Raw genomic sequence first — 24,435 nt, 5'->3', positions numbered from 1 at the left:
TTTGTATATTAGTACACTGTAACCCTGAAAACCAAATTTTAGAACGCTATGTACCACTGCTATTAGCATTTTCATATTTGTGGACAGACTTTCTCCCGAAGTTATATTTCAGTCTCCCAAAGTTCATATATTTAGTTAAAATTATATCCTTTAATAAACAGGCATATTAAAAAACTGTTTAAAGTTTTCCTCCATTCAGCTTTACAATATTGCACCGGAGCAGAGAGCATATTCCATGCTCAGATTATCTCAAGTCCCTCTGCTCAACTTCTTCAGCCTTATGATGTAAGCTGCCTTAAAGATTTAAGTCAGTCATAGAGACACTATTCTTCCTTCTGCAAAACATAAACTAGCATCATCTCATTCCTGAAATGGTTAATTAGCTATGATTACTAAATAGCTCCCAGTTATATAAGATCAAATTTTAAAAGTAGTCAGTGGCTTAAAAGATATCTAAGTACACAGATTTTTAAAACCAGTATCTGAACTAACGGGTGCTTAACTTACAATGAAACTGCCACTTGGGTACTTGGGTACCAACCTATTTCAAAGTAATCTAGCCTTAGATGTTAGTTCTCATTTCCCAGATGTTCCATTGAAAATGAGACTGTGAAAACATTCAACTAAGCAAAACCAGGTGGAGAATAAAAGCAAAATAATTTTCTTTCTTTCTGAATCAAACATTACCTACACTTAGGTTATTGTCATGGGACAGCAGTCCACATTTGGTCCTGTCCACCTGGAGGTACAGCTGTTTCACTGATGCAAGGAAATGCTACAGAGGTAATTTTAGAATCTTACAAGTCCCACAAATCAAGCTTGAATGAGCCTCCTAGATAAACTGTTATGACTAAAATGTAATGAAACTGACTTTTCAGCTCAGCATTTCATCTCTCTCACCATATTGAAATATCTGTTATATCTTCTAGGGAATGATGTTGTATGTGAGTATATATAAAAACGGATAGACTGCATTACTTTCTCAGCCAGTATTGTTTGTATTCTTCCCTCTTCAGGTGCTAAAGCTGTGCTATATCTATTTCTAGATAACCTGTGGCATGGATTATAATGTGTTCAACTAAGAAAATAAAACCAGGTATGTGTTAATTACATTAAGACTTTTCTTTGTATTTAACAGTAAACAAATCAGATGCACTTGCTAAAAAAATGAGGTGGATTGCAGCACATAAATTTCTTTTTATATAATTTATTTTTAAAGACTTATTCCAGTGAAGAAAAGATACTTTTTAGGGTTTTCAACATTCAATATTGTATAATATTACAGTAAGGCATTCTTAAATTGCATTTGGAAATCAAAGCTCTCCCCTTGCATAGGAATCAACAAAGTGACTTCTGATAACAGTATTCTGTGCAGAATATTCTCCCCATACAATTATTCCAACTTCTGAAGCTATAGCAAGAATATATGCTAATTGAATATTAGTTAAATTTCAAAAGGAAAATAGTCATTCCATGTTTAGTTTCTGTCAGTGGCGTCTATATTAGCTTCATTTATAGACTTCTCATTATATAAAACTAGGATGTAACAGAAACCCAAGGTGTGACTGCAAAACAGAATGTCTTTGCTTTCATATTGCTGCTGGCTCTGAAGGGCTAAGAAAATAAAGTATGGGAAATGGGAGAAAATACAATCTCTAGGTAACAAGATCTGATCCAAAGGTTGCTAAAAGTCAGTGGAAATCTGTTGATTTCAGACTTTTTGAGATTGTTTTTGCAGAGTAAAAAGAGTCCCATTTACATTTTCCAGAGTGTAATAGAAAATACTAAATTTCTTGATTTTAAAATACCCTCTCAAATATAAAACTAAAATAGACTTGAGTTAAAGGGTTATCTAGAAGCTACAACTCTCACTCTTTAATACACTTTCTACTAAGAAAGTTGTATCTAGGAGCAAAGTAAAAATTCTCAGAACTGTTCTTTTCAATGACATATTACCATATGAATTCTGCTATTCTTCCATATTCCACATAGGTCTCATTTTCAAGAGAGAAACATGTCAACAACTTTCTTGTTATTTAGGATGATAACAAATTGAGAGCTGTTCTGGGGCATGGTGCACAATCAGGAATCTGTATCTTCAGCTTGGGGAAACTTTTTGAAACTGTTTCTATTTGTCTAATATGGAGAAAAAAATCACATCATTTGACATAGCCTAATTTTGCTTAGCAAGCATATCTAGCAGCTCTTTCTCTATGCCTTGGCTGCTCAGTTCATTTAAACTGTAGTATCTATGAACAATCTTTTCATCTGTGACAACAACCACCCGAAGCCCATGTGTATCTTCTCCCAGCTGACATCCTATAGCTGATGAAACCACCACTTCCAGTCCTCTGTAGGACCCTCCAGCATTCCTATGGTAATGTCCAGAAAATACAGCTTTAATACCTGTTTAAAAAAAAAAAAGAAAAAAAGAGTATGTATTTAGTTAGCAGTTGCAGTTCATATATAAAATGTGTTTACAGTAAAAGATATTGCTTAAGTTATATGCTGAGGCTTAAACAGCTGCTGGAGTTGTAGAGAAAGTTCTATAGCAAGTACAGCTACAGGTGTCGTGTTTACCTTCATTCTTTAATGGTTCATAAAGCATAAAATCAAAAGTAAACCATTTAACTGAACTTGCATTTTTAACAAATAATTAGCAAACAGCAATAAATAATTCTAATAGTAATAAATAATTAGCAAAAACTTTATTCTGCCCCACTAGCTCTGTTTAGGGTTACTGGACTCTGACTTCCTTATGCTTACTGCAAGGTGTGTTTGTCATCTTGCTAGTCCTTTGGCTAGAAAGAAGGAACACTCTAGAGGAAACTCATTAAAATTAGAAAAAAATTTCAGTAATAGATAACTGCCTAAAGAATGATGCTACTGAAACATGAGTTGAAAGCCAAGGACTGTGGAGCTGTTCTTGTCAATTAACATGCAGAAAATTCACTAAGGAGAGCTTAAACCTGTTTACTCATGGGCAGTGACCTTAAAAAAAAAAAAAAAAAAAAGGCAAGACAAATAAACATAAATGAGACAATAATTTGTAATCTTTTCTCAAAGACAGTGGGGGGTTTATCACAGATGGAATAGAGCCAGGTACATCAAAGGAACTTAAGCAGAAGAGGTTGTGAGTTATAATAAGAAGGGAAGAAAGATGAGAGCAGCCAAAAAATGAAAGGTTGACAACCTGCAAGAGGAGTCAGGCTTGGTAATGACATGAAATAACATTCACCTAGTATGGGGTACAAACAAGGCAGGTTTATTGTGATTTCCTCTGTATTTTTAATGACTTAAGGCTGTTCTATTTCTTTTTTCAAAATAGACTATTTATATTTTGGACTGTATTGGGGTAAAAAAAATAACTCTATTATAAACTTGAAAAGAAAGAAATACATTTGATCTGTTGCAGGAGACAACAATATGCTATATCGAAAATTTCTGGGTCACATGCAAGTATCATCCAAGCTTGCTCAGGAGTAGAAGAAAAGCTAAATGACAAGCAGCAGCAGGTAAAGAGGACAAACATACTTCATATTTAAGACTTTATAATGTACTTCAAAATCCTTGGCTGAATCATTGTCCAACTGATTAGCCAAACAAATGTTTAAAGAAGTCCAACCCTTCTTCTCCTTCTGTCAGAATATGTAGTTTAACAAAAAAATAAATAAGTTTGCAAATTATATCTGATTTTGACCACTTCTAAAGATGATCCATATGCCAGGTCTACTTTCCTGCCATGCTCCTCAGCAGCTATGGGATTTTTAAAGAAATTTTGAAACAATTTCAAATTAAATGAAATTGTGTCCTCCTCACCTCCAAACCAGTAATTTATACTTTGTTTCTTCTGCCTTGCAAACATAAACAAATTGGTAGAAGCTGTATTCACTACTCTGAATGGCCTTTCTGATTGTCTTTACAGGTCAAATTCATGCTGCCAAATAGATTATCGTCCCCTTTCCATTTGATGTTTTATAGATTTTAATCAAATGTTTTTATTACTACAAAATAATGAAACCTTGTTTAGTCTCACAAGTCAAAAAAGGAAAGAAAAAGCCATTTTGATGCTTATCGTTCCTGTCAAAGTTTGCAAAACCATTAACAACAGAGTGGAGAACCAAGCTTATTCCTAAGAGAGAACATGCTATCATAGACAAGTATTTCATTTCCAGGTTATGCCAGCATCCTTCACCATTTAGCCATTCTATGCACTGTTGATAGGTACAGCTGAGCATCACCGTCAACAGCATTCGTAGTTTGGCAAAAAATTATTCATCAGCTTTCTTGCTAATTTAAAGTGGTGCATATTTTATTTTGAATGAAAATGTGGAGTTAGTATAAAGAGCTAATTTTACAAACAGGTTTTGAGATTAATTTTTGGCATGCTTAGTCTAAGATCCTTGGATTTCAGATTATTACGGCTTCCTGAAGCTGTATCTAATGCTGTTTTATACTGTAGTGAAACAGAAAAAATACTGGAGCAGACGGCTGACAATATTGGGAATTTTGTTGTTTATCATCAAGTGTGAAACATGTAAATTAATTTTATATTTTGTTACAGAAAGTGTTTAGATTTGGTGTTCATTTATGATACTATTGATAATTTAAAAATTTTCAAAGGCACCTAAAGGATTTAGGTGTAATTTCTCTATTGAAATACAATAGGTTGTGTGCTCCTTAATCATAATGACACTTTAATGGTTCTACATAAAGCATCTGAAAATACATTAAGTTAATTTTAATACTGAGTGACTCAAAAAAACACACAAAGGATTCCCTGACAACTATGACTAGATAGCCAGCAGGTTATCAAAATAACTGGCTGCTTTATAAAACTGAATCTTTCCTATTAGTTTGCTACGTTGGCTAAAAAACTGCTGTGTTATAATAGAAAAATATTTTGCTGGCACTATTCTATAGATGCTGTACCTTGCTGAATATAATTTATGTTAATACTGAAAAATAAACTAACAAGCAAAAGTCTAAACATGTGCCTGTTCCTGAAAAGGACAGCAGAGAAGAGTGAAGCTTAGCACACAGGGGACAAGTGCCAGGTGTGATGTGCTCCCTGATGGCACGCCTTTCCTCAGCACACAGTGAAGGTCTTGCTCACCATCCCAGGCTAAAAGCTATCCTTAAATAAGCAGCACTGATAATTACCTTTCCAGCCATTGCTTTTATCATTACAGAATAATGAGCAAGCCTATAAAAATACACAGGGGTGGTCACTGTGATGACAACACCAAACTTCATTTGTTATTTTTCATATATTCCAACAATCTGCCATTCCATGCTTAACACAAAAGGTAACACATGCTTAGTCCTGTTCAAGTGGTAGGCCAGAGAATGGGTAATTTGTGAGATACTATAACCTTAAATGACATTTTAAAAAGCAAGCTAGCAACAACTGAGTTTGCCTTCAGACAGGAGAAATTCTAGAAAAGAGTAGAGGCAATTTAAAGGCAGAGAGCTGTTATTAGGAACACACTATAACTTCACAAGGAAATCCTTACTTGTCTAGCCCCCAAAACCTTCCACCCTTTCTCCTGCAGTAGATTACACCTCTTCCACAGTGATTAAATGAAAAGGGAATTAGGTGAACCTGTCCTAAGACAGTTGGCTACATCAGTCTTCTGCTTTTGTGGGAGTGATTTGAAGACTGATATAAAATAGATAAACTAGGCTCAAATTATAGTTAAAAATTAAGCAGCTTGGAAAGCAAAATAGAAATTATTCTGCTGTATGCCTGGTAAAAGCTACATGGGCTTTCATATTTCAAAATCCAAACCCTTCTCAAATAGCAAATGACTCAAGGCAGAAAACAGAGAATGAATTTACCTTTACATTGAATAGTGGTATATGGTCATTGTATGATAGAACTTGTCTGCTATCCTATTTTAGTTTATCAGTACTAATTCTCTTTGCTTGGTGTAACTTGCTCATCTATCTGTGGTATGAGTTACACTTGTAAGTAAGTCAGCATAATAACTCTAATGAGAGCTTGCTCTGACTCAGCAACAGTTTGTTGCCTTTTTTTTTTTTTTTTTTTTTTTTAAAGCCTGGGAGAAACCCAGTCAGAATACCTCAAAAGGCAATGGTGGAATGTAAAAGCCCTGTGACATAATGGGCTCTTTGCAGAGATTCTGTACTTTCTAGATATTATTTGTGTCCTTAAAATCATAATATAAAGATGTTTTACAACTGATGCTATAGTCAGTTTGAGAGTGAGCAGTCATTTCTCAACTCCTACTATGCTGCAGCTTATTATAGTGACTGTAACGTAACATACTTAAGCAATTCAAGCAGCAGAACTAAGTGTTTCTCTCTCATTATATGCACACCTATCCAAACCATGAGGCTGCACTTGCCTCCTCCGCCCCCCAATCTTTCTGCAGTGACAGACAGAACGTGCCCATCTAGAGCTGCTTATGGCGTGGCTGGGCATTCTCTTCTCTTGCTTCCTAATACAGAGAACAAAACTGGACATTGTGGGACCTTTACATATGACGTCCTACTCGTTGAAGTGGGACCCATCTTGCTTTGTTCTTAAAAGAGCAAGCTCTGATGGGCTAGGAGAGGATGCTGAGTAGACAAGGCTGCTTACTGGAGCCTCTGAGTTAAAGCATTCTTGGGGAGGACATAAGACAAACTAAGCTTAATGTTACCAATTTGCTTTTAGCTTAGAGCTGCCTGTAATGGATCCACATATGTAGCACTTTCCTGTCCTTCAAGCACTTAACAAACAACCGATGGTCTACAGCAACATTCTAGATTCCACTCTCAGGCACACATCTAGCATGAACCTCACTGTGTCTTGGTCTTTCCCTGCAGAGTTAAGCGGCAGCAAAATGAAGGATCAAGGATTGAACATTTAGGAACCTAACATTTGGCCTGCTTGATTACTGCAACAGCTAGATCTGTAAAATACCCTTACCAGCTTCCAAAAAGTGACAGTGCTACTACAGTAACAAGTTCTTTTCAATATTTTCCACTTTTTCTGCAGGTAAGCAGAACTACTATAGTCTATGAAAAAGTTAGGAAAACATAACAATCATACAAGCATAGTGAAGTGTAAACTCATGTGACACATCTTTAGTACAGGAAATAAGTGCTCTCTTTTTACTGGAAGCATCCGTGTCCCTAAAGTAGCATCTTCCTACCACCCAGAGAATTTAACCTTTGGAATTAAAAGAGGAACAGAAGCCAAGACTTTGTGTCATCATATATGTAAATCAAACCTGACATACAGTTTCAGTGTAATTAGAAGGACAGAAGATACAAAAGTAATAAAGCAGCTTTAGTTATGCTATAAGAAAAACAAAAATCTCCCCTTCTCTGAGAATTCAATGGAAGATTTTGACAAACAGCAGACAGACACCAGGTAAAAAGTTTGGCCCACAAATCATGCAGCTTTTTTTCTTCTTAGGCAAATACTGCAACTTCACCAGAATTACATTTAACATCTGCTAACTGCCTACGCTCAAGAAATTATTTTGTTATGGAACTGAAGTAAGAGTGGTTTGTAAGCAGTGCAAATATGGTGCCTGACACCAGAGAGGATGTGATTTAAAACCTCTTTTATCTCCTGTTGGCTATGGGAAGCAGATTCTGCCTAAACAAGCTGGTGTTTATGGGTACTGTTCATCCAAATTTCCCCTTTTAGCATATGTATGTCATTCGGATCCTAGTTGCACCTAGACGGGTGTTCAGTGCTGAAACGCCCTTGTGGATCTAGCTGCTCAGCATCAGCCTCTGCTAGAATTTAGCATCTGCTTTAGATACCTCCCAGTGAAAATTTTACCCAGACTTCAGTTTTCAGGTACTCTACTTCCCATGCTAGTATTAATTCTTGTTATTGTTGTGTTACAGTATGTTACATCTTGAACAAAGAAACAAACAGGTCACTGCTGTGTATTAATAGAAGTCTAACTGATGTTGTTTTTTCTTCAATAGCGCTTTTTTGTTCACTCAACTGTACTCCACTCACTTTTGTTAGTTAGCATAAGAAGGAAATCTGAACCAGTCAATGTAATAATACTAAGATGACAAGCAGGCAATTTACTTTGCTCTTGCTTTTGATATTAAGTATAAAAAGAATCTTAGAGATGTATGCACTCAAATTTAATTTATTCATTTCAGATGTTTTTCTGAAGTAATACTGTCAAGTTGCAAGCAACCCCCCCCCATTTTTTTTTCCTAAACTCTGTGAGGAAAGAACAGGTCTCATTTTATAGCCTGCTTTAAAGTATCCTCAGGTCAGTTAAATGCATCCAGCTATACAGAAAAAGGCACAGTCCCTTTCCACTACCAAAAAAAAAAAAGTAGAGCAGTGATTTTTTTCTAATCCCTGGTTTCTGAAATAGCAGTTGGGAAAAGCTTTCATATAAAAGCTGTATGAAATACTAAAAAACTACTGTGTAAATAAATGTCCAAAGGATGGCACCTTCACAAGCATTCATTATTTCATTTTTTTTATTAAATACATACTTATTTGAATTTAAATGTGACTGGAGGTTTCACAGTATCCATTAACCAAAAAAGCAGGATCCATTACTGCAAGACACTATTCATACCTAATGGATTATTCATTAAAAGAAAAAAAGGGATTAAAATCAGAATAAAGAAAAAACTGTGCAAATACTGTAAACCCCCCCCTGCAAAACAAACCACATACACTGTCTCTGTGATCATCATCGTCTGATGTCAGACTGCGTAACAATACAACAGTTAGGGAGTACCTGCTAGGGAAAAAAGGCCTGAACTCCCAAGTTCATTTTTGATCAGAACAGGTCTGGAAGCCAGAGACTCAGGCTGGGCACCATTCGTTGTTGGACACCAGGTCTTGCTCTGTCTGTTCTAAAACTATACTTGGATCATGAAAAAGCCTAAAACCAACAAGCTTCATGCCTGCACACCAAACATGAGTTTTCAGAACCAATCAATCTGCAAAAAAAATCAGTGTATTTGTAAAAAAAGGTTTAAATACAGGAAATTACTCTGATTTTAGTAAACCAAAGATGTCCTCCTGCCATGCAATTTGCCATCATTTTCTGATCAAGCACAAAACGTCCTTTTTAGTTCTGATCTGACAAAGCTGAATCCAAAAGACAAAAAGATTTATTGTTTCCAAAGATCTGATCATAACTCTTTCTCCCTGTAGAACAATGCATTCCTACTAAAGAACAAAATATCTATTTTGGTACAAATTCTGTGAGCCCAAAGCAGCCTATTTAGCATAAATAATCCATGACATAACAACCAACCAAAACATGGATTGTTCAAGAGTCATCTGAGGAGATTTAATACATAAGTTCATAAGCCTTACACTCTTCATTAGCTTGACCATGAAACAAGTTAATAAATCCTTGTTTTTACGCTAATTCACACACTACATTATGTCACTTCAGCCTGTAAGGCTACACAGTGGCTTTGGTAAGGCAAGCAAGAGGTAAGTGCTGAGAAGGGTAATTAATAGCTCATGTAATTCAGTATGCTACCTTTGATGCTATCCGTATGTTCATTCATAAGCAGAATCTTTAAACAACTCACTTCTTAAAAAATTTCAAAAAAATTAATATTTTAATTTGGATACCTGTTTTCAAGTAAAAAACCTGATATGAACACTTTGCTCATGGTTTCTATTGCAGACACTTCTCAACAGAAAATTCAAAAACACCTCTGAGGACTTTTCCCCCCATCCCCTCACTTCCAGTGTCTGCTTTCTAAAGCCAGCTCACCAGTAAGTAGTCATCACAAGACCTTCACCAAGCTCTTGTTGATTTGCATCTTTCTCAGTTTAACAGCTCTGGTAAGATGGACAATTTTTACCGGCATTTCCCTTTTTCCCTTGGTTGTCTCTTCAAGCTTTGTGAACCAAAACAGCACACTGTATTAAAAAGGGCTTTTCTTACAGAGATGGTGTATTTGGTACTGTTAAACTGACTCACTGGCCTAATAGGGAAAGAGATCTAAACAAGTACCTGAGATTTGCTTTGGATGCATCATGGAAAAGGTTGGTACAGAAAGGGATGACCAGGCCAATCAGGCTCAGGAGCAACTGCCATGTATACAACCATTACATCCTTGCTGACTGCAGGAGCTCTGATTTAAGAGAGATCATTCTTTGTAATGATGACCATCTTACAGCCCTTCTGAGTTCCCGAACAACCCAAAGCAGAATAAAGTTCTGAAAGAAGCTGAGTCCTATATGAAATATTCACCGCTTCTTTCAGGCCTGGTGATACTGAAAAAAATTTGAAAAAAAACTTTAGCTACCCCAGTGTTGTTAGCATGCTGTTGATTTTATTTCTGACAAGAATCAGATGAGAAAATAGTTCATTACATGAAAAGAAACTACATACTGAATATCATGCAGAAGGCAGTTTGTCTGTTAGCAGGAGGTAAGCTTATGTTACAGAATTTTATAAGTACAGCATCTTCTTTCCCCAAATTCTAGTTTATCACTGAGAAACCCTTCTAAACAACAGTTCTGCAGCACCAAGGAGAAGGGTCAGCATGATTTTGACATAATTGCACTGTAAGAGAACAAAGGCATTTAGCTGTGTCTCACGGATAATTCCCCTGAGAGTGATTACATCCCAGTCTTAGCTTATTGTGCAGTTGCAGTCCCATAATTCCTAGTCTCTTCTCCCTTACTTGGTACTCTACTGCTGTTGTGTTCTGTAGCATAGAAAAATGAAAGCACGTGGAAGACTGGGCATGTTTTCAACTTCATTTGGGGCAGGAAAGAAAGGGGGCTGCGGCCTGCCTTCCCTATGTGGACCAACAGACAACCACATCTTCTTTAATCAGTGTTTTGACCAGCCTTTCTGTTTAAGGAGTAGTTAAGTCATAAAAATGTCTCTATTTGAAATGTGAAATGCTAGCTAAGTCATCTTTTTGCTTTATTAAACAGGTAACAGGTGTATTCCATAACAAGATTTTGTGAAATACATCTGTTTTCCTAACTTCTTGAAAAATTTGATGTTTGCTAGTGTAATTCAAGAAATACACTGAGCCCCAATCTCAAAGAAAATCTAGTTGCAATGATTACAGAAATGCAAATAGGTTAAAACAAGATGGAAAATAATGCACCCACATTTATCTTGAAATATTAAAAATAATTTCATAAGGAAATATGCACCTAGAAAACAATTTTTCTCACACAGTCGGATGATACTGGGCTGGAATTCAGACTTGAACTAGTTTAAATTCCAGGGACGTCTAACTCTGATTTCTATAATTACACTCACTTCCATGGCTTGCTTCCAAAAAACCCTGAATTCAGAAGAAGCTGTTTTCCAACTCTAGTTCCTAATGTACAAAAGCCATTTTGAGGCAGGTTTGCTGTGTCCAAAATGCGACTGGCCTAGCCTCAGTTGGAAATCAAACTGCTCAACCCAGCGCTATGGACAGTGTAAAAATATAGGAAGAAAATTACCAATATAAAAATAAACCAAAGAAAAGCAAGCAGATTTTCCAAATTAGGAAGAGAATGCCTGGAATAATCAGCATAGGCAATCAGTAGCATGCTTTATTTAGACTGAGCCTTCAGTTAAATAAATGCTTTTCTCAGCAAAAGCAAATGAGACTGTAAGAGAACGAGAAGGCTAAATTAGTGCAATATGAATGACATAATAAATATGTAATGGGTACAGTACAGACCTTGCTTCTCCTCCCATGCACTCCATAGAGAATTTTGGGAAAAAAAAAAGTGGTTCTGACTGAGCAATGAAATTTTTCTCATGGTCTAGATTATCATCCTTTAAGTGCTGATTAATGAACTATTTTTTACAGTAACTGCAGACATGAATCAAAGTTCACTGCATTTCATTTACAGATTTATGGCTCTCAATACAGACTACAGGTGAAGTTCAACGCAAACAAAAGGAGGCATTTCTTCACAGTTGTGAAACATGAAACTCCCTTCCGCAGATCATTGTGAAAGCTGAGAGTTTTCAAAAAATCAACTGAACAAATCTATAAAAGAATCACCAAATTGCACTATATTGATAGTGTTAATATGATACAGTAAGTCCCTGAAAGAAAAATTGTTGGAGATAGAAGAGTACTTGAAAGAAATAACATTATGCACTTTGCTGTCTTGTGGTCTTCGCAAGGTTTGGCTAGTTGGAGAAGCAGGAGACTAGGGATCGTCATTCTGGTCTAGTTACTCTGCTTTTATGTTAGCTATTCAAGTTTAATGATAAAATTGGGTTTAAAACAGAATTATGCTTATCTAAAAATCACTGCTTCACTGGCCAAACCTCTTGCTCAATCAAGGACTGAAGAAGAGGATATACTAGCAAAAGCTGATCCTGTATGTGTATTTGTCCCCAAAACTGCAGGAGCTAGAGAGGAGCAGCAGTAGAGCCAAAACGGAAGCAAATAGGTCAAGAAGCATCTCTGTAAAGAAATGAAATTGTATTGAGTGAAAAACCTGAATGTTATCAACACTCTAGTACCCTTTCAGAGTTTTCATTGGCAGGAGAACGAAATAAGTAGTATCCAGGCACAGGAAGATGCTACTATAAGAGGCACGTGTGTAGATATTTATGTGTAGATACCTATTTTTAAAAAGGCAATGTTTCTGGCAAATACAACCATTTAAGTCACATGGATAAACTGATCTTGAGCACTTCCCCTGGAGTATTGGCCACAAACTGGCTTTTCTTCCTTCCTTTCACTTGCAGCATACAGCTGCTTTCTGAAGTGCTGAACGACGTGGTCGGTTCAACAGTAATACATGTCCTCAGAACAATTTTGCACTCCAAAATTATGTTCTTTCAGCTTTCCTACAAGAGCACACATTAACCATAGACATTTTTTGCTGTACCTTTTTTCTCCCCTGGGCCTGTGGTGTACATAATTTTTTCAAGACCACAATGCTACAAAGCGAATGATAATATTTAGTAGTCTTTGTAAACAAAATCTCTTGTGTGGAATAGAATTGATTTTATCTCATTGCAGTTTGAGAGTGCTCACATCACCCCATCTGCCAAGCAGGTGTTACAGCAGCAAACAAAGATGTGAAAACACCACTCACAGCACTGTTAACAGAACTGTTCAGCGCTCAGGCAGTTCTCAGATCCTATTCTCCAGAAAAACCCCAATCATTTCCCACCAACAGAGCTCCAGTAGAACGAAACAGTCCCACTGGTGCCAGGGATCAACACCCTCCATTTCATAACCTCTTCAGTCAACCTTAAGTAACAACATTATAGAATTATTTTGTGCAGCCCTTTAGAAGCTCTGTGTTACCCTACCTTCTTCATCAGAGGAGTATGTGTGAATAAAACAGAACTGAATAATTAGAATTTGCAGCACACAGCACTGTAAGAATCTTAATAAAAATATCCTATGTACTGTTGTTTGCAAACATGATCCTGCAAAGTTGCAGAAAAACGCTTCCTTAAATTTGCTTTGTAGAGTAAAGAATCTAGAGCTTGATGCAACTGGTGGTCAGTGGGTCCATGTAAGTGGGAGACAAGATATTATTTTGCAAAGTGTATCTATGTCAAAAGTATTTTTATAGAGGACAACACTGAATAGAACTATATAGACAAGGATCTTAGTCTCAGTTGGTTTTCCTGTATAATCAGAGGAGAAAAAACAGGCACAGCCAGAGGGTGGGTGATTCCAGATCACCTAATTAGAGTGCTGGTCTAAATAAGCCTTTAGAGGTGCTGTCTGTAGAAGGTCACTCTCTGCTTCAGGTTAATTTTTGTGAATGCCTCTTGTGACCTGTCAGAGGAATTTATTTCCTGGTTTTGCTACTTTTTCCATTTGAAAGTGAAGCTTTCTCAGAGACCCAACACAAACCCCAAACAATCCTAGTTTGCCGTGTGTTCTGAGGATCAAAAACAAGTTTTTATCAATCAAAACTACAGCCCAGTGGATAAAACAGATTTCACAAATTTATCTAAGTAAATGTCATTACAGCCTGTACTAAATAAATGTATTTTATTTTGTACTTGCTGCTGAAGTTCTGAAAAAAATGTCTACGTCTGTATGTATCTACATGCTAGATTACATTACCATAACTGGGGAAAAGTCTTAAAAAACACTGCTCTTGCACAGTGACGTAGAAGATGCCAAATTTGGTCACTCTACCTGTGCCGTGAGCGCATAATTTCAGGGTTGAAAGAGGTTGATCTAAATCACTGAAGTTGAGAATATTTAAAACTAAATTATCTTAGATACTGACAAAGTGACATGCATAAGCAAGCACTGAGATTACTCACTTGCCAAAATCGAGGTCTCAATGGCAGGAGGAAGGAAGTATTACTCCCTTGTCAACTTTGATTACACAACAAAGAAAATAATGAAACATAGCATATGTTGTCTGGTAAATTTTAGAAACAACAGCTTCCAGCACTCCATGCTTTAATTCTGTGGTCAAATATTTCTCAGCTGTGGATGTTCAGAAAGCTGCTTCTTCCTTTAGTACTACTCTCTTGTCATAACATTTCTAAGAGGAGAATGTAGGTATCGCACTCTTTAATAAGTAAAGGTGTTAGAAGTTACAGCACCTACAATCACAAATATAATGAAAAAATATGCCACTTAATAACGTTATTTTTCCCCATATGTACAAATTAAGTATTCTTAACCACATCTGAAAAATTGCTTTGAAGACATTTAGATGAACTTAAAACTTTTTAATTAAAAAAAGCTGGAGACTGCAGGGAATTTTCTTCTCTATTTTATATCTGTTATTTAGTTGATTCTCTCTTGGATGCAAAATCTCTCACCTAGATAGACCACCTGTACTTTTCATCTCACTCTGAATGAAAAAGCCTTTTCTCAACTTTACTGGTGAAAAAACAGCTATTAATTTAGGTTTTATTCAACAGAGCTCTTAAACAAGTTCAGACATGAACTTAAATGTTTTAGTTCATTAGGGCCATTAAGAAACATTTATTGCTATATCATGTTAAGTAATGTAAGTAATTTCAGTGTGTCAGTGATGGTTCTCAGGACAAAAAGTCTTTAGAAGATTGTCTATAGCTCTACAAAAATACTCATACTTTTCAGGTCATAGAAAAAAAAATAAATCTTTAACATCCTAAGAAAACTATACTGGAATGAGATATGTAAGAAAAAAGTATGTCTTCTATTACATAAACTGCTTAATTTAAAAACTAATTTATTACTTATGTTTATCAAAGACACATAACATGCAGACCAGATTTTTGGCTAGATCACTACTACTTCTTTATTTTCCCTACAAAGCTATGAGCAAACCTATTTATATCAGCACTAGAAAATTCTTAAAAGCTGAATATGCATTTCACACAGCAGAGTTGAGTGACTCCAGCAGATCTCACAGATGAGAACGTCAGGTCAGCTCATTCACAGTTCTTGCACACAGGTTTTTTCTGTACTTAGCTTCTGCTTGTAGAGGAGACAGAGCTTTGACAACTGAGGCTAAACTTTCAGAAGTTATACAAATAGGCTTTCAGAAATGTATTTCACTTAAATTATAAACTATGTTCTCAACTAGAGTTGATTTTCACTGTCACTGAAATCACTTCTTCAAGGACAATACTTGTTATAATGCATTTCAAGAAGAAATGGGTTAGGAGGATTTCTTAGACATGCAACTTACAAGTATGGTTTAACTTTGCATAGTAGTAATACATATTTACAAGTGCCAGATTTTCAATTTATAAATATTTATCATGAGGACATGATTTTATCTTTAATTAGCCCAACTGTTAAGGACACTTCTAATGTGAGAAATGTAATTCAGTGTTTTGTGCCAGATGTAGCCTCTACAGCTAGTCTTTTATCTCTGTTTGTAATGAGCGGATACTTAAACCAAAAACATTATGTAATATGTAAGTGATTAGAAGAGAATAACTACAGAAGATCTGGGCTCTGAATTTAAAGTAATAATTTTCTGAAGTTGCATACCTCACTTTAAAGCACCTGTGCAATATCACCACACTTTAAGTATCTGATTATTTCCTACACATACCCATAAGAATTTCTTTGTTCATGGAAGGACCTGAATTACTAGATTGTCCTTCCTTTCCTGTCTCTCTCTAAGCAGGTAAGTTACGGCTCTGTGTTTGACACTTCTAGAAAAAGTATAAACAGGAAAAATGGGATGGTTCCAGGTCTGATCCTGGGTTATCAACAACTGAAATATGATGCCCATGTAGCAACACTGCATTGCCAAACATAGCAACCCCTAAAACATGCACATTATACTGAAATTTTTCATAATTACACAACAAACCTTTGGAGTGGTTGGGAACACTGAATCAGAGGGCAAGAGAGCAGAAGGAAGGACTGGTGCCAGGTCGGGGGAAGAAGAATAACAGCAGCCTGGTGGACTCATTAAAAAGGCAGACTTACTTTCTTTTTCCAGAATAAATAGTCACACCAAATTTCTAACTTATGTGCTGTAAGGGGTTCGTGTTCTTAAAATTCAAGTCATAATTTAAGAAAAACCCAAACAAATGCCAAGTAGATTGGGATTTCATTAACAATATTCTGTGTTTTAATCCTCCAAGAATGTATGAAGTGAACTGGGGGAAAACCAATTTCATGTATAATGATATGCTGAAATAAATTATTCTTTGGCAAAGCAGAGAGTCAGAAAATAAATGGTGTCATTGCATATCTGTGCATCTGTCCTACCATGATAACTGCCTGTTTGCAATCCACTTATAACATTTTGTAGACTTACAAAGACCATTCTTCAACTGAATAATAAAATGGAAACAAAATGCACACGTTACTAAGGAAACTCTGAGCCAACTTTTGATTCAGCTAATTTTTCTCAGCAGTCTGAGTTACACTGAGCTGCTTGCCCTCTGTATTCATTTAATTAGCAAAATGTTTGATTATTGGATTGCGTGCGAATATTACCTATTGACTCATTTACTTATTGTATAAAACAGCAAGCAAAAGATTACTGTTTTAATGTATTCATGAAGGAACCAAACAACACGCTGTTTTGGGAGGATTTTTAGGGATGGGAAAGAGGGATGCAATGAGAAATTATGGAGGGAAGGTACAAATAGGATGTTGGCACAGAAAGGAGTTTGGGAATTTCTTCCGTAGAGTTGTCTTGTATTGCTGGCTTCCCATCCTCTCTTCTTTTCCCCATCACTTGAAGCCTACCCAACTTTTGGTTAAGCCTCTGAATGCACATAAGGAGAATCAGTCTGAAATATCCCTCTAAGAAACATGATAATGTAACATGATAAATGTTGCAATGGTAACATTTTGCATAATTTCTTTTACCTCTTGATGAATTATATTCCCAGTACTGAGTGTTGCCAAATGTTAGTAAACCATCTGGATGACAGAAAACTCTAGAACACAACTGCTCTGGTTTCCACATTAATGCTTATTTACTGGGATACACCTGTATGGCAGCGTCCTTCTGCTAACAAGCTCTGCAGTGAACTAGGATCTGTTTTTAATCAACAGTTTGTAAGCAGTCATCTAGCTTCCCAACTTCCCAATAGCACAATACTTCCCACTATATTACCACTAGCACAAAAATTAAAAAGAGATATTATGAGGTATTCTCAGCGCGTCTCCTTATGGGAAAAAACCCCACTTGTAAATCTTGAATCTGCAAATATGTCAGTCCCCTGGAGAGCCCTCAGATAGCTGTGAATTTTGGCCCCACTGATTGGAAACAGTAGGAAATTCAGAGCTTGAAAATTAGGCTCCTTTTGGATGAGTGCAGGCTTAACAATTATATGGTAAATTAGGAACAATATCATAAACAATTTGCATTGTTCGGTAATCCAAATAACATGCTCTCTTACAGATACAGAGAAAATGACACTCCGATGCAGCGATGGCAGGCTGGCAGGAAATTTTGAGGGACTAGCACACCCCAGGAACACGAACGCAATTAACAGGAAACAATGGGAACAGCATAGAGGAGTAGCTGCATACTGTGACTGTCTCCATGGCATTCAAGTATCATCAAACAAAGCTAAGGGATTTGGTATAATATACTTGTTTAGCACATGCTCCACCTGCCCATCATCCCAGAAATGGCCCCTATTAGTAATGGATATGCAAAGGATTGATCTTAGTAGAGCAAGGCTCTTTTTAACACTGAATAAATCTGGAGTGCATTACACTCTTGGTTTAAAATTGGCTCAGTGTGGGAGAAAACAACCTCCAAGGTAATTCTGAATTCTGTTTCCATGTTTTATGTAAAACATAAATTCTGTATTTTTCTCCTATGGCAATACCTGATCTTGCACTCCGTAGGCAGGAACAACTCAGGTTGTCTTACATCTAACAGTACTTGCAAAATAGAATCCTTGCTATTTATTTTAAAGAGTTTTTCACTTTTCACTCAAAGTTTTAAATTTTGTTTGGTACTTTTTACAGGTGATTAGATTCAGTTGGCAATTTTGACCTACGGGGAATAATGAGGCTTACAAGCAGTATCTAAAATTCCTTGAAAACAGTACCATTTAAGTTAAATGTATTTTGTCTGACAGCATAGCCATTAACAATTTGAAACAAAAATTCAAAAATAGGAAAATCTGAGAAAATACCTGCTTTATGAAACTTTTCCATTATCTCTTGACGAACTGATTTTTCCAAGTTGAAATAATCGTGGTCTTCATCAGGTTTTCTCAGAAACAGAGGGATGTGCTGAAATACTATTATATGCTTGCATTTCTGTTTTTCAGCAACAGCCAGTTGCTCATTGAGCCACACATCCTGGGCTTGCTTTAACTCAGGGCATTTGGAAGAATCAAAGTATAACTGAGAATTCAGCACAAGAAAGAAAACACCTCCAACCCAAAAGCTGAAGTAGTCATCTCCCCAGTTCTTGCAATAATTATCTATTGTTTCTCTTGTTGGAGTATTGCCGATATCATGATTTCCACTGACAAATACCAATGGGATGTCCTGGTCAGTGTTCTTCAGAACATTCTTCAAATCTTGCTCTTGGTCCTTTCTCCATTGAGTTCCTATAGAAAAAACCAAACACATTTTAGTGTTTATGCTACATTTTCCTACCCTCATCATCAGCTTTTGTTTATGGAATGATGCGTAGTAAGAAAATATTCTATATTAGATGTGATCATGATAATATGCAGGTATCTAGAATACATCTTCACTTTACTACTGTATGTCCACTCAACCCTTCCTCCCACTTCTTTCCCTCCCTTATCAAGTACTCAGCCATTTTCAATAACTTGCCTTAAGCAAGGTTCTGGATAGGAACCAACAGATAACATAGCAGAAGTGATATAACGGTCAGTGATTTGCACCAAAAGCTTTAGCAGGCTGATTCTTTTCAGCTATAGACTGATGACACGGCGAAAAAGTGCAGCAACCTTGGATGGTGTAACAGCTTAACACAAGGGTAAAAAACAGGTCAACTTCTGGTTTATATTTTATGGCTGTGCAAAGGAATTAAGGTTGAGGTTTTTTTTCATTACAAGAACTACTTTAACAGCAAAAATATAATTAGTGTCTTGTGGCGACTTGTTTATACGATGAGTCTGTTTTAATAATGAGCATGGCATTAATTACAAAGAAAGGTAATTGTGTACTTTGTTAGTTTTTCCTGCATCTCTGTTTTTATATTAAAATGCACACCCAGACAGTTACTCTTCTGGTTGTCAGAAATTTGTCCTTGTCTAGGAAGCTTTATCTAATTGCTAGATTAATTTACAATCACTGCAAAAAATTTAGAAAGGATTTTTTAAAAAAAGCAGTTATTTTATTCTAATGATGACAGAAGGGGTTTTTTTTTAAGCTTTCTAAAGAGTAATGTTTAATCAGAGGCCATTGATATGTTTATTATTCATGAATTAAATTGAACATTTATAAATTGTATTTTGTCCTGCAATACATAACATATATCTAACACAGGCTAATTTCACAAATAGTAACTGCATTTTTTAACCAAGAAGTTGTAACAGGATTTTTACAAGAACTCTGAAATCAGATTTATAACATACATTTGCATAGAAGTCTATGCAAATCAATCATCATGTGTTTTTAAATTGTGCTTTATTTTTGTAAGTACACATATATATTGTACATTGAAATGTATTAGAGGGGCTCCTGTAATCTAACTATGAGAGAAGAGATTTTTTTGCTTCATGTTTCTTCAAAATACTTATGATCAATATGTTGACAAACACTGACCCTTAGTAACTATTATTAGTGAAGATTTCAATTCCTTTTCCATACCCTATAGATACAGGCTTAAGTACCACCTTATTGCCACTACTAGAATTCTACAGCTTTAGAAAAATACTGGGAAAAAACCATATTCATATTATGTCTAAATTATGTCTAAATGTAAAGACAGATGTGAGATTTGATATGTGGTGCATAAAGTCAAAATCCACAACTCTCTTGTGTTTAACTGCTGTACAGGGTAGAAAGTTATTGTAGCAAAAGTCTTTGAGTAACTTGAGAAATACTGGGCATATAATGTACCAGGACTGCGGTCAGTTTAGGCCATCCTTCCAGTTATGGAAAATATCCTTGCCAATCCTAGAAAAAACAGGGCAAATCACATCTCATGTTACTTGGAGGAGCTGGATTTAAAAAAAAAAAAAGAAAAAATTTAAATAAACCTAGTGCATTTTATTGTCCATGGGGTCAGGAACACGGCTGAGAAAGCTGGTTTTCCTGTCACTGCCCACCTTCCTGTGCAAAGAGTTGGCAATTTGAAGCTATAAATATGAAAATGTATGGGGGAGGGGGGCGGGGAAAAGGCAAGGGGGAAGGCTCTGTTAAGATATATGTAAACACATTACACCATGTTAATCTCCATGCTATCGCTTTGGGAAATTTAGCTAACAGTTTCAGAGTATAAAGACATTTATGCATAAGTTACAGAAATAATTTGTAGAATTATGTATACTTCTTCCCAGCGGTGAAATTCAAGCTCTAGAGACTAACACTTAGATTAGATTTGTCGACAGCAGGGCACTCATTTAATGCAATATTATTTCTATAGCAACAGAGAGACATATTCAGTGTTTTACTGCAGAAAACAGATCGCTTAAAATCGAAAACAAGGTCTCTGCCCAAAGAGTCTAGGAAATCATGCTAAGTAAAGATTATTTTAGGACAATTGTATCTTGGCTTGACCTTTTCTTGGTAGAAGGTCAAAACAACTTCAAAAGAAGAGAAACCCATGGAGATAAAGGTGGGAAAAGGCAGAGTAATATCTCTGTACTCTTTGGGTGTAGCGCTGGAGAGGAAAGGCTAGGACGTACACACTAACTGCGAGTTGTACTACAGTAGCACACGCTATTTGTGCTACGTTGAGCCACACCACTATGCAGTGCCCCCCCTGAAGGCACCTCCCTCTAAATTTACAACTGAGGTAAGTCGTAGATACAGAATTGATAAAGAAAAGAAGGAAGCCACTAGAAAATGACAGTGGTCACTGCCATAGCATAGAAAATACCACCTTTAATCTCTACCAGGCACAGAGCTAGCTATAATATTTAATTATTCCAATTTTTATGAAGAAAAGTTTTATGCGATGACATGTACTTCTTTAGCATAGATAGAGGTTTGTTGTAGGTGAATAGGAAAAGAATATAATGCCAAGAGGCAATGTATTAAAAACATTTGGGAACTGTCAGGGTAGATGTAACTGAAATTAATTTCTGTTCTGTTTATTCTGGCATCATGTGCAGTGACATTTTTAAATCCCAGGCTACAATATTCTGTCTTTAGGTTAGATTCTGTAAATACAGTCTTGCCCTGAGATAAACGACTTCACAAATTAACAGCCCATAAAGGGCAGTTTGATTTTTATGAAAAACATGAAAGTGAGAACTCTTGCTAGTGTAGTTGCCTACAATTTTCCGCAGCTTCCCAGTCTACCATTTTTGAAAACTGAGCGATGTGAACAGGAGCATAAAGGTACAATGTTAATATCTCTGTTGCAGTACATCTTTCTGTTGTATGTTGTATCACTATTTGCCTAAACACTTCCAATATTCTTTCCTGCATTGCTTAAAGGAGTAAAGACAACCTGCCTTCACTCACTGAAAGAGCAGATTTCAAGAAAGTACTTCTAAAGCATTTTTGCTGAAGCTGGCTTCAGACAGCAGAAGTAGAATTCACAGATTATTCTGCCAAAGAAATAATCCTTCAGCGACGAATCCACAGTTCCAGTTTACTTTGGTATTCCACAGAATAGAGCACCTTTATAACAAAGTGTTGGGTTTGGTTTTTTTAATGCACTAGCTATAAAAAAAAATTGAAGCACTGTTTACCCCCAAACCGTATCTCTGCAATGCATGCTGATTGCAATTTTTGCATCTGAGGCAACTCTTCAGTTACAGTAACCTCCACCAACATTGTAACTTTTTTCCCAAAAAGTATTCCAAAGGAAAAATCAGCAATCAATTAACAATAGCACCCATTTTTCTACTGAAAAGAAGGGGAAAGGAGGAGGTTGTAATGGTATTATGAGGTGGTACCCGCAGGCATTTCTGTGTTCGTGTTAGGAGAAGAGCTCCAACTACTCCTCCCCCCCAAGGCAGGACAAGCCTGCCAGCCCCTGTGGGTACGGTGGGAATGGTGGAGGTATTGGCCTCAATCTCCAATTCATGTCATTTTCCAAGAGATGGAAGTTCTAGTGAGGTAATCCGACTTCTTTTAACAATCAAAGCTATTGGTCATAAATTCACAGAGAAAAAGACCGTCAGAGGTCAATTACTCGGTATTATGTGATAATGCTGCATTTCAGAGAACTTTTTACTCTCCAAAGATCTGAGAAGTCACTTTCAGGGATCTGGCTGGCACAAGCTGACTCAGCCGCAGGGCAGACTGCTGCAGCTCGACCCATGATACTGATGTTGCTGCTGTTTCTACACCTCCTTTTGGGGGTGGCTTTTCTCAGGAGCCAGAACAGTACCTCTCGTTTACCTGGTTCTGCAAATCTTGACACAGACAGTAGTGTGTCATGGTTTGCTACAGGAAAGGCTATAGACATGAAAAAAATGCAGACTTAACATCTGACTTTAAAAGTTTGGCAAGGGGAGCCATAACTGAGCCAGAGTACATATCTACATCCCCAGTGATGCTTTGCACTAAGTTACAGTGGTCTCTGTCTGCACAACATCTGCACTCAGCTTAGGCTGAAGAGCAGCACAGGCACTTTTAGGATGAAGCTACGCAAGATGTCTTCAGCCAATTTAACAACATCTAAAAATGTAGCACAATCATTTCCTGGATTTCTGAAGTATTCTGCCTCAGTATTTCAATGTATCTTAAAAGTGTCCCAAACTTAAGACGAGTTGCAAACACATAATTTTTAAAGGAAAGCACAAATTTTCAGTTTGAAAAAGAAGAAAGTTAAAAAGACTAGTTTAACTGTGAGCCTTTATGTGAGCAATGCTCTTGAAAAGCCCTGATATAACTGCAATCTGCCTAACTTTTAACCCAAGAGACCGATTATCAACAGTTAAGAGCTAAATTGTAGATTAAAATACTATACAATATATCAAATAGAAATAGTAACTAAATCTGATAAAAGCAAAATAAAAAATGTCAAAACACCACCAATGAAAATGGAACTTATAAAAACATTGGGCCTGTTCCTTCTGTAATTTATGATGATATAGGGAGAATTAGTCTGAGATCAAAAGACAAGTTAATTCTTGTTGCACGCAATCACATGATTGTTATAAGCAAACAAAGGACAGATTTGTGTATTTTCCTGGGCCTTACAGTGCATCATAATTGTTTTAATCAAAGAGTCTAACTGTTTTGGGCACTTTCCTGTTCTTGAGATATTTGTCCTTTTTTTTGGTTTTCATGACTGTCTGCAGTTGCTCTACTCCTTTAGCATGCTATTTAGAGGACTCTCCCTAGTAGTATTCCCTAACTTTCTAGAGAAGAGAAGAGGGGAGTCCAAGGCTACAATCACAGCATGCTCCTTTTGTAAGTACCTCCACTGAAACAAGTTCAGCTGCTACCTCTCTCCCTCTGTGGGAAAGCAGTCTCCTCCTGTTCAAAATAGGATTGCCTTTCATCTCTGCTGTCATTTTGGGTACCTGGCTGTTGCTTCCAGCTTAACAGGGCTACAACTAAGTTCCTACATCATCCCTCTCAGCTGGCCCCTCACCCAGTGACAGCCCCACTGCTGTGCCTGTCACTTGGAAGACAGCACAGGCCCCAAACCAATGGTATCATCAAGTTCAGACTGTATCTTACAGGCTCCCTCTGCAATTACATCTTTACTGCATCTAATTTTTATGTGCTACCATAAATAAAATTTTAACGGAGCTGTAATTTTGTCACATCTCAAATACTGATACACCATTTTCTCTGATCTTTGCAAATGCAACCAGCATCCCTTCAGAGCACTGATGCAGACAGAGCTTTCCCACCCCAAAGCTCTGACACCGTTGCTCGCCATGCTGCCTTCTTTCCTAACCTTCCCCA

The 24,435-nt window shown here is 36.6% G+C and overlaps 1 protein-coding gene across 2 annotated transcripts in view; it reads right to left on the bottom strand.

The window, feature by feature from the left end:
- Positions 1–1,390: 1,390 nt before the first annotated feature.
- Positions 1,391–24,435, bottom strand: part of CPPED1 (calcineurin-like phosphoesterase domain containing 1) — a 49,893-nt gene continuing 26,848 nt past the window's right edge. The window contains exons 3-5 of one of the 2 annotated variants that reach the window (XM_010578484.1): positions 18,549–18,971; positions 16,250–16,346; positions 2,350–2,406 (exon numbers count right to left, since the gene is read on the bottom strand). In XM_010578484.1, coding sequence (XP_010576786.1) covers positions 2,400–2,406; positions 16,250–16,346; positions 18,549–18,971 — 527 coding nt within the window. In that variant the 3' untranslated portion in view covers positions 2,350–2,399. Of the gene's footprint in view, positions 2,407–16,249; positions 16,347–18,548; positions 18,972–24,435 lie in introns of both variants that reach the window. The other variant, XM_010578483.1, reaches the window with a different exon arrangement.

Source organism: Haliaeetus leucocephalus, unplaced genomic scaffold, assembly GCF_000737465.1.
Source record: "Haliaeetus leucocephalus isolate CR32 unplaced genomic scaffold, Haliaeetus_leucocephalus-4.0 Scaffold636, whole genome shotgun sequence".
Classification (NCBI taxonomy): Eukaryota; Metazoa; Chordata; class Aves; order Accipitriformes; family Accipitridae; genus Haliaeetus; species Haliaeetus leucocephalus.
This window is presented reverse-complemented; position numbering and strand designations above follow the sequence as displayed.